The following is a 10,581-nucleotide window of genomic DNA, read 5'->3' as shown; positions in this document are numbered from 1 at the left end:
ACACACACACACACACACACAAATAATAAACGCTGGGGGTAGAACTATGGGTATAATAAAAGTCGGTCTATGCAGAATCGTTGAGAACTTACACAACTCTTCAAATTTTCAAATGCATTATCAAAACTTTCTGTGAATACAGAAGAATCCGCCTGCTTTCTTAAGTGGAACACAGACTTAAAATTCCATCTTTATGATGAATTTACAACACTACCACAAACCCAGAGAACACAAACACCCGGGAGAGTCACTGAAATTCTATAGAGCAGTACTGATGTTATATAGAAATGCATATAACTATTGATGTCATTTGCTTCTCTGCCTATCAGTTCTGTTTCATCCTTTTCCCTTTTCCTTTCCTAGTACCACGGATTGAACCCAGGGTTTAACACATGCCAGACAAGTGCTCTCCCTCTGAAATAAAGCAAGCCCCAAGGTTTTTTTACTCATTGGTTGGTAAAGTTTTGTTTGTAGAGGCAGGTTCTTAAGTAGCCCACGCTGGCCTCAAATTCATTTTGCAGTTAAGGATGACCTTGAATACCTGACCCTCCTGCCTACACCCGTCAAATGCTGAGGCTGCGGGGATGTGCAATCTTTATAGCCATACAAAATGCCCAACCTTTTTCTTTTCCTGATAGTTCCTTTCTTTCTCAATTTCCTTTTCTCAGTTGCAACTTGTCTTTACCAACATTCATTGCAGTTGTTAACACTGCAGGTCAGGACTTTCTGACTTTAGGTCAGAACACAAGGACTACCTAAATAGTGCAGGCCCACATTCCAACTCCAAACTTGGTTTCTTGTCTACAAAATGAAAATAGTTCAATTTCTTAAGCATTCAGGAGAGTTTTGAAGATCAAGGAAAATAAAGTCAATACGTATTTAACTGGAATAGAACCCAGAATACACTAAACAAAATTAACTGTTTCTTTTTTTCTATGACTGCCTTGGAAATCAGTGAATTTTTTTTTAAGCATGTATTTCTGGGTGCTGGAGAGATGTGTCGATGTTTAAGAACATTTGCTGCTCTTGTGGAGGACCTGGTTCAGTTCCCGGCTTCTATACTGTGGCTAACAACCTTATCCATACCGGCAGTTCCAGGAAGATTTGATACCCTCCTCTTCTAGTCTCTGAAGGCATAGTACAAAATGGTGCACAGATACACACAGGAACTCACACACACAAAAATCCTTTCTAAAAAAAAACACATTTGTGTACGTGCCCATATTACAGTGTCCGTATGTGTAGAATGAGGTCTGGAAATAAACACTTCAAAATGTCAAGTGCTTCAATGAAATAACTCTTCAAATATAATCTTATACATCCCATCAGTTCCACTGCTAGGTTATCTGTTTAAGAGAAAATAAGAACTTATGTCCACAAAGATTTATACCCAAACAGTCACAGCAGCATTCTTCATTCAACCCAAATGTGCACCAACTGATGAACAGATAACAAAATGTGGCACAGGGTGAACATAGCCAATATGGAATGCTCCAAAATTGAAAACTTTTTGGGTATTATGTCAGTGCTCAAAAGATTTCAGGCTTTAGAGCACTTCAAATGTCAGGGTTTAAGGTCCCTTGGCCAGTAAAGTCTATGCAAATATCCTAAAATCTGAAAAACTCTGAAGTCTAGAGCACTTTGGATCCCAAGTATTTCAAATAAAGGACCTATATTTTCCTATTCATTAACAAAACTGAGGTTTGTTGATTTTGTTGTTGTTTGAGAGAGGGTTATACCCAGGCTTACCTAAAGCTTATAATTCTCCTGCCTCAATTTCTTGAAATTTCAGATGTGTGCCATTACACTCAGCAGAGACGTAACTACAAAGGGGAACTTCAAAAACATACTCAACAACACAAAACCTTGTCAATGTAGACCATTTGTACACAATGCTCAGAAAATGCATTTCTAGAGACACATTAGGAAATGTGTGGAACGAAGAGAAGCAACAAAGATATCAATGGATACTAGGGTCTTACTGAGCTGGTGAAACACTACGAAACTGAATTGATAGTGACTGCACAATTCAGTAAACACATCGATAGGTAGAATTTACAGTATATAAATTATACTTCAGTAAAGTTGGTGTCTGCATGCACAGGTACGCGTGCATGTATGTGACGACCAAAATCTATCCGCACATCTTGTTCCTTGGGATTCACTTTGTTTCTTGCAACAGGCTCTCTCAATAGGACCTGGGATTCACAAATTAAGCTCCCCAGTGCTGGGATTTCAAGAGTGCACTACTACAGTGGGAGTTTTTACATGAGCTGTGGGGATTACAGTAGGCTGTCATGCTTGCAAAGCAAGCACAATACCAAGAAAATCATCTTTCCAGCCTCATTTTTTTACTTACTAAATTAACAATGGTTGAAATGCAGCTTAGTCTCTTGCCTAGCAGGCATGAGGCCCCTGGTTTTCATCCTCAGCACTGTAAAACCAAAGAAAGGAAAGGAGAGAAGGAAGAGAAAAGAGCAAAGAAAAAGAAAGAACTAACTGCATATTCCACATTAACAACAACCTGGTGGTATTTCTTTTTTAGTTTTACTTTTTAAAAAACCTCAAAAGAATTGTCTGTTGTCTTTTTTAGAAAAGGTGAAAACTAAATTGCCAATTTTATAGAAATTATATTTATATAAGCAGACTTCAGCAAATGCCATATAAATTCTCATTTCTAACTCATGCATCAAAAATTAAAAAGTATTTGGCATTCATATCTTGGCTACTTATGTTTTTATTATCTCATTTCTTAGACAATTCTGGATAGGCACTGGCTGTAAACAGCTGATTATGTGACATTTGGATTCAGAATTGGAAGAAAGAATTATGACTTCATAGTTTCCTACAGTTAAAATCATGATAGAAAGTATTTCTAAAGTGTTTATTCTTTTTCTGAATGAAAAGATAATGTAGGCTATATAGACTAACAGTCTATCTATGTACATAGACTTGCTACACAAGAGAATGTAAATGTAAATAATTGTGCTTAAGACTCTTTTTCCATTTAATTAATGTACATTAAAGTCTCATATTTTATAATTAATACATACCAAGCCCTAGACTGCTTCCTAGATTCTGAGACAACCAGGGAAGAGCCCAACACATAATTTATTATATTTGCTGTATTTTAAAAATGAAAATCCAAATTAAAAACTCAACTTGGTCAGAGAGGTTAAGAAAAACTTTCTCTAGTTTCCAGGATTTCCTTAGAATTACCATAAACGGCCGGGCAGTGGTAGTGCACGCCTTTAATCCCAGCACTTGGGAGGCAGAGGCAGGCGGATCTCTGTGAGTTTGAGGCCAGCCTGGTCTACAAGAGCTAGTTCATCCTAGAGCTCCTAAGAGCCTCCTAAGAGGTGGAGCTATAAGCATAATCAGAAGGAATATACGTTATGGGGCTGGAGAGATGGATGGCTCAGCAGTTAAGAGCACTGACTGCTCTCAAAGAGAATCTGGGCATGGTTGGTTCTCATCACCTACATGGCCCCTCATAACTGACTATAGCTCCAACTGGAGACAATATGATGATTTTATCTGACTGGGTGCCAGGCAGTTGTGTGGTGCACAAACATACATGCAGGCAAAACATTCATATACATAAAATAAAAATTAAAATTGTTCAAAATAACAATAATTTGCTCGTGTATTTTACCTTGTCAGATATTCTTCCTCAATTATGTGAGGAATATCATGACAAACACTTCTTCAAATTATTTTCTATTCACAATTTTATCTATAAGATAAAGATTATCAGAAGAGTCAATTTATATCTGCTACCAGGTGGGAGGAAAAAAGAAACAAAAACTAAGTTAATACTAAAGCAAGCCTTGACCAAACCAAGTACCTTCCCAACAAAGGTCTCAGGTAGTGCAGGCTGACCTTGAACTCCTGACCCTTCCTTCTATCTCTACTTCTTGAGTCCTGTGATTACAGGTGTAAATTATCAGGCCTGGTTTATGCATTAGTGGAAAATGAAGACAGGGTGTCCTGCATACTACATAAGAACTCACCAATTGAGCTTGCTGGTTTTGGTTTGTTTCTCTTTGCTTTGAGACAGGATCTTGTGCTGCCAAGGGCAGCCTAAAACTCCTAAAATTATTCTGCCTCCACCTCCCAAGTGCTGGAATTACAAGCATGCACTTCCATGCCTGGCTTCCAGCTGCTTAATTCTGACTACTCTTTTCCCCAAACACAGGACAGCTCAGAACTGTCTAGGCAGTAGTTCTGGCCATCGTATTATCTACTTAGTCTTTTCTCTTAAGTGGTGTTTCAAAGGAAAATGTATCCTTGAGACATAAACTACATTAAGAGGCTGAAAAAAAGGTCAAATAAATTTATGAAAAAGCTAAAGAAAATTCAGCAGGTTTCTTTGGAGATTTTTTTCAGAATCTTTCATGTGCATTTTAAATTTCCAAAATGGGAGCAAGATTACACCTGACTGCAACCTGAACTTACTTTGGCAACCCAAATTTATGGGTAAGAGTTTCTCTAAGGCTTGGCCTTTGTTTCACTGGTCATTGTATTCAAGGCTATTTTGAATCAAGGGTCCTTAAAACAACCAGAAATGTGAAAGACCAATATAAACTGATCTCCCCTTTCATAACATAAACTCTTCTTCCCTAGCCAACTCCAAAATTCAGGCAGCTCAGGTACTAACTGCTATCTTTTACTTTAGATAGCAAGGCAGCCTTGCTAACTGATTTAAACTTAAATGTGTTGGGGGGGGGGGCTTGGAGCAGCTCCCTGGGTAAAGTGGTCACTGCACAAACATGAAGCTCTGAATTTGGACCCCAGCACCCACATAAACCAGGTACGCACGGTGGCATGTATTTGTTATCCCAGTGCTGGGAGGTGTGGAGACAGGGAAATTGAGGGTCCTCACTGCCCTGACAGACTTACAGAGATGGTAATTTCCAGGCTGAATAGAAGACTGTCTCAAAATATAAGGTAGAGTAACAGAGGAAGACAACACTGGCTTGTAGCATCCACGCACGCACACATGAGCAAATATACCCATAACTAAACATGTACACACAGAGTGACATAAATATTTTGAAGTTATTCAGAGATGTCATATGCTTGTAAATGGTGATAAGTTAAAGTACCACAAAACCAGGGCCAAAGGTGCACAGTAACTCCCCCAAAACACATATTTTTAATACTACCACCTGAAATAAGACTGGCTCCTGAGGCAGAGACAAGGAAGTTCTGTAAGATTTGCATCATGATATTAAATTCCTCTTTCTGACCAGGCAAGGTCAAAGTGGCTCTCACTTATCCCAACACTAGAGAGGCCAAGGCAGGATGACCGCTGCAGTTTGGGTTACTCTGGTCTACATAACTAGTACCAGGCCAATCATAAATACCTAGAAAGACCTTGTCAAAAACATAAACGAACAAAGAATTAATAAATTATATGTTTTGGGGTAAATTATGATCATGGGTAAGAGACTCATAAGAAAGTTAAGTCAATAGGATCACTTCACAGTATGATGAACAACAGAAACTCAGATCGTCTCTGAGCAAAACTTGCTCCTCTAAAGTGCTCTTCTTTCTGTTCTCTGGCATCCCTTTAGATCTCCCTGCCCTATCACTGACTCAAAACCTTCTCTCCTATTTTATACCAGTGTCAGTTTTCAACCATGAACTTCAATTCTGACATCGGTAGCCATTTTCACAGCTATCTACAGGCAGAAGTTAAACTAGCTTAGTTATAGCCTAACATCAAAGAAACTCCTCAACCTAGAAGTCTGACTGGGGGAGGTCCCAACTGCACCTTAAAGATAAACAATGCCACCTTCAAACTCAATCCTGAAACAATCCTAAATTCTTTGAAACTAAAAATAGCTCAGCTGTTGTCTCATCTGCCAGCAGATGGCCGGACTATTTTTAATGCAGGATTCTCAAGAGCAGGCATGGATCACACTAAGCTAGAGCAGCCTAGAATCCCCTCACCGTTCACTGCACAGAACTGCAGTCTGCAGGGACCAAGAGAGGGCAACCTGGAGCTGTTCCTGGGCCTGTGGGCTTTCTACCAATTTAACAGGGAAAGGCTCTTTTTAAACCATTCCTTAAAACAAAATCTAGCATGTTAAAAAAACCGAAATAAGTTTTAAACAATTGTATACCCTTTAAATTTATGCTGTTTGTAAAAATAAAAGTTCCTTTGTGTAGTGCTGAGAGTGGAAAAGGATTTTGCTATGAAACCCAAACAAGTGGGCCTACAGCTCACTCCTGGCACAATCCATCTGCTGGAACTCATCATCAGCCCCTGAGCCTGGCTTATACAGTTACAAAAGGCTACTTTTAAGTCAAAACACAATTTAAGAATTCATGATAAGCTATAATTCTGAATGTTATTTACAAAAAACTTATTTTTAATTGGTCATTATAATAAAAGGATAAACTTATTGCAAATACCAATGATCTAAATTCTACTTAAAAGCCAATACAATTATTTTCAAATGAAAAAAAAGAAAGGATCAAAGTTTAGTATAGCCTATTTCTTTGCTTACTGTCCATCTCCTTTCAGCTCTATGTTAAGTGCTCAATAATATCTAAAGGCGGAATGAATATAAACAGGAATCTGCTCAAGTGTTGTTGTTTTTTTTTCTTTTTGGTTTTTTTGTTTTTCAAGACAAGACTTCTCTGTATGGTCCTAACTGTCCTGGAACTAGCTCTGTAGACCATGCTCGCCTAGAACTCACAGAGAGATCTACCTGCCTCTGCTTCCCAAGTGCTGGGATTGAAGGTGTGTGCCACCACCATAAAGCAATGATTTTAACAATAGCCACATACACCTGCAATGATAGCACACACCAGTAATCCCAGAATCTGGGAGGCAGAGAGATATCCACAAGTCCCACAGTTCAAGGATAGCTTGGTCTACATAATGAGTCAGTCAGGGATATATAGGAGTTATCCCAAACTTAACATTAATGGATGACAAGAAAGAAAAAAAAAGTCATCAGGGTTATTTACCATGAGATGGCATACTGAAAATGTACCTTATAGAGGGCTAAATGTAACTTTTATGAAACACAGAAAATGCCTCTTATAAAGAAAGTACTCTGGGGGGGGGGGGGCGGGAGAGAGCGCTCAGTGGTTAAGAGCATTGCCTGCTCTTCCAAAGGTCCTGAGTTCAATTCCCAGCAACCACATGGTGGCTCACAACCATCTGTAATGAGGTCTGGTGCCTTCTTCTGGCCTGCAGACATACACACAGACAGAATATTGTATACATAATAAATAAATAAGAAAAAAAGAAAGTACTTTGGTGCTGGTTAACTGGCAAAATCTGACTTAATGAACCATGGCAGCTGGTGCACAGAGCTTCAGGAACTCCTATGCCTAGAAGTGCCAGGGCCTCAGTTAAGGGAGTTACAGACTTTCTAACGATGGCAATCAAGTGGCAAGGACACTAGATGCACACATTAACAGAAGAGTGCATTCACATTCATGGCACATTCGTTAAGTCCAATACTCCATTTTACAGAGAAATTCCATGCATAGTAATACTGCAAGGTACTAAAACTAGGATTTAAACCAAGGATCATGACTTTCATTCCAATGAACCTTTAATTAACATGTTTATTTCTATTAATATTCAGAAAGGGGAACTACTTTACTTAAAACCTGTAAATGTTTAAGCTTTGACATAGTGAAAATATATTCTGGGCTGTGGCTATAGTTCCAGTGGTAGCATGCTTACCTATCAAGTATGAAACCCTGAGTTCCAACCCCTGTATTGCACCTCTAAAACACTGCACTGTGCTTATCTTAATCCCAGATTTCAAGAGGCAGAGACAGGAAGTTCAGGAAAATCCAAGTTGTCCTCAGCTACAAAGGGATGTTAGGCCAGCCTGGGCTACTTAAAGCCTGTCTTCATGCTTCCACCACCTCACAAAAAAAAAAAAAAAAAAAGGAAAAAATTGCTCATACACACTCTAACATGACAAATCTTAGTTCTTAAATACTAAAGCTTTTGAATTTATTGATAACCCTACAGAGGACAATTTTTTAAAAATTCTAAAACCACTCATATCACCCCAATTAATAATGACTCCTTTCCAAAACCAAATATAAATTCAGTTTTTGCAACTATACAACAGCATTCTCACTCATCTGAGTGAGATGTATCATTACAAGAACAAAATGGGAACTTATGACCAAGGAAGGGGCAAAAGAAAAAGCTATTTAAGTCCACTATACTACTACATTAAAATTAGAAATAAAACAATAACAAAATGCCATTTAAACTGAAATCCACTTGATGTTTTTCATATTACCAATTTTAAGAATTCAGGAAGAAAAGGGGGAAACTACAACATTTACAAGTTAAATGATAGTCTCCCGCAGATTTCAAGACTTGGATGCAAAGTTGTTTTTAAGCTGCCTTGACCCCTTACTTTAGCATAAAGTTATTCAAAATATTTTTCAAAACCCACTTATAACCAGCTTAATTTCTTGCAAACCTAAAACGCTCTCACTCAGGGCTATAAAACAAAAGCGTAAACATTAGGAATTTATCTGTACTTTAAATGTCCTGGTTTCTCCCTTAACTATTTCCTCATTGCTGGATGCACCAGACCCCCTCAAACAAATCGTTATCTGCCTACTGTGGTTCTAGGTATTGTTTGGGTTTTTCCCTGCTGCGGCTTCATTACCCTGGGTCTCTGCTGTCTGAACTATAAATCACAATTGAAGCTTGAGAGCAGCTGCCACTGTCCAGACATGTGGCTGGTGGGTGTCATTGTCTTTTTCATTTCTCTCATTCCACACACACCCCTTTCTGCGTTACCCAAAGCCAGTTTATCTAAAGGTTCTTTCCTTCCCCATGTTCACACCGCCACCACCACCCCTGAATCCCGGTCTTGTTCTTCCAGGTCAGCCCAGTAGGCTACATTACTACTCCTTTTCCTGTGGCAGAGAGAAGACAGAGCTCGGGCACCTCTTGCAACCCCTTTTCTTGAGACTGCCAACAAGGGAACAACTTCAGCCTAGCTTTCTCAAAGTACCACGCCAAACGATAAAGTTATTGTAATTACGAGACGGAACCCTCCCCCACGCCCGAGCTTGTCATATCGGCCCCACCTCAATTTCTAAGCTAATAAACAACAGCTCATCTCCTGCTCCACCACAAAGGATGACACTCGGTCCGCCCCGCCGGGACCACCGACAAAAAAAAAAAAAAAGAAAAAGAAAGAAAAATAAATCCCCCCAACTCCGTCCGGTGGAACGCTCGAACACAGGTGCCCCGCGATCCTGAACCATCTCGAGTTCCCCGGGCGCCGCCTGGCCGCCCTTCCTCCTCCACCCTGCCGGTGCCCCGCCGTCCAGCCGAGTTGCTGTCAACTCCAGCCGGGCGACGGGGCCAGGGCTCCCAGGACGAGCCGCCCGCCCGCCCATCCGTCCGTCCGCCAGCTCCCCTCCCGCGGCCCCTGCCCGCGCCGCGGCCTCCTCCCCGCTCACCTAGGGCCACCTCACAGGCTTTGCGCAGCTGGGAGTGATGCGCCTTCTTCACTTCCTTGTCGGCCAAAATCTTCTCCAGGGCCCGAGTCAGGAACATGTTCTTCGTCTTCTTGCCCTCATACATGGACGCGGAGGAGGAGAAGGAAGAGGAGGTGGTGGTGGTGGCGGCGGCGATCCGGGCGGCTGGAGGGGAGGCGGCGGAGGGGGACGGGGAGAGAGAAAGGCGAGGAGGTGGCGGTGGGGGCGAGGAGGCGTGGAGGGCAGAGGCGCCACCAGGAAGCGGCAGGCGACACGGAGCGGCCTCGAGGACGGCAAGGGCGTCGAGAGCCTGGCCACGCTCGAGGGACCGCCGTTCGGGGGCAGCGCCCGTCGGGCCTCGGCGCCTATCGGCCCGTAGGTCTCTTCCCGGCCGCCCGCCTCACTCGTCCCTCCGGCCCGGCGGCGGCGGCGGAACCCGGCCCGGGCAGCCGTCTTTCCGGGGCCGAGGGCCTAGGCGGCAGCGCCTCACACACCCGGCGAGCGCGAGGCTGCCCTAGCTACCGTGGGGACGAGCACCCGCCGCAGCCGCGGACCGGCCTCCATCACCGCCGACCTGCCCCGGACGCCATGTTGAGAGGAAACGACGCGTCACGCAGCGGCCGAACGGCTGCAGAGAGGAAGCGGCGGCGGCGGCGGCGGCGGCCGTGCCAGCCCAGAGCTGCCGCGGCGCCGGGAGGCAAGGGGCGGAGGGCGGCGCGGGAGGAGCGGCCGGAGCCGCGACTCTACGGCGGCCCGGCGGGGACCCGCAGCCTCCCGCGTTCGTCTGCAGGACAGTGTGGGGCGTGGCGGGCGTCCTGCGGCGTGGAGCGGGGGTTTGGGCTCCCGTGGGCCGCTGGGGTTGCGGGGTAGCAGCACACCGGGAGCCCCCCGAGACCGGGCAGAGAGGACCCCTGGCTACCGGGCAATGGCTTCTCCAACTTCCTGGATAGTCGGTCGCTGGGAGCAAAGTCCCTCGCCGTCCTGGGGCCACAGAAACACCCGCGTCGCTCCCTCAGACGCAGCTGATTTCCGCCTGCGGCACGGGGTCTAAATTTCCTTCCCAGGTCTCGGAAATTGCTATCCTTGACC

At 43.3% G+C, this 10,581-nt stretch overlaps 1 protein-coding gene across 2 annotated transcripts in view; it reads right to left on the bottom strand.

Annotated features, from left to right (window-relative positions):
- The window catches only part of Arfgef1 (ADP ribosylation factor guanine nucleotide exchange factor 1), a 96,063-nt gene extending 85,977 nt beyond the window's left edge, over positions 1-10,086 (bottom strand). Inside the window, exon 1 of one of the 2 annotated variants that reach the window (XR_003378252.1) lies at positions 9,475-10,086. Coding sequence is in view for 1 of the 2 variants with exons in the window: in XM_005361885.2 (XP_005361942.1) it covers positions 9,475-9,598 (124 nt within the window). In the remaining variant the exon portion in view is untranslated. The remainder of the gene's footprint in view (positions 1-9,474) is intronic. The other variant, XM_005361885.2, reaches the window with a different exon arrangement.
- Positions 10,087-10,581: the final 495 nt, after the last annotated feature.

The sequence above is a fragment of the Microtus ochrogaster genome, linkage group LG5 (assembly GCF_000317375.1).
Source record: "Microtus ochrogaster isolate Prairie Vole_2 linkage group LG5, MicOch1.0, whole genome shotgun sequence".
NCBI classification, from domain to species: domain Eukaryota; kingdom Metazoa; phylum Chordata; class Mammalia; order Rodentia; family Cricetidae; genus Microtus; species Microtus ochrogaster.
Note: the sequence above shows the minus strand (reverse complement) of the source record. Positions and strands in the feature narration are given on the sequence as shown.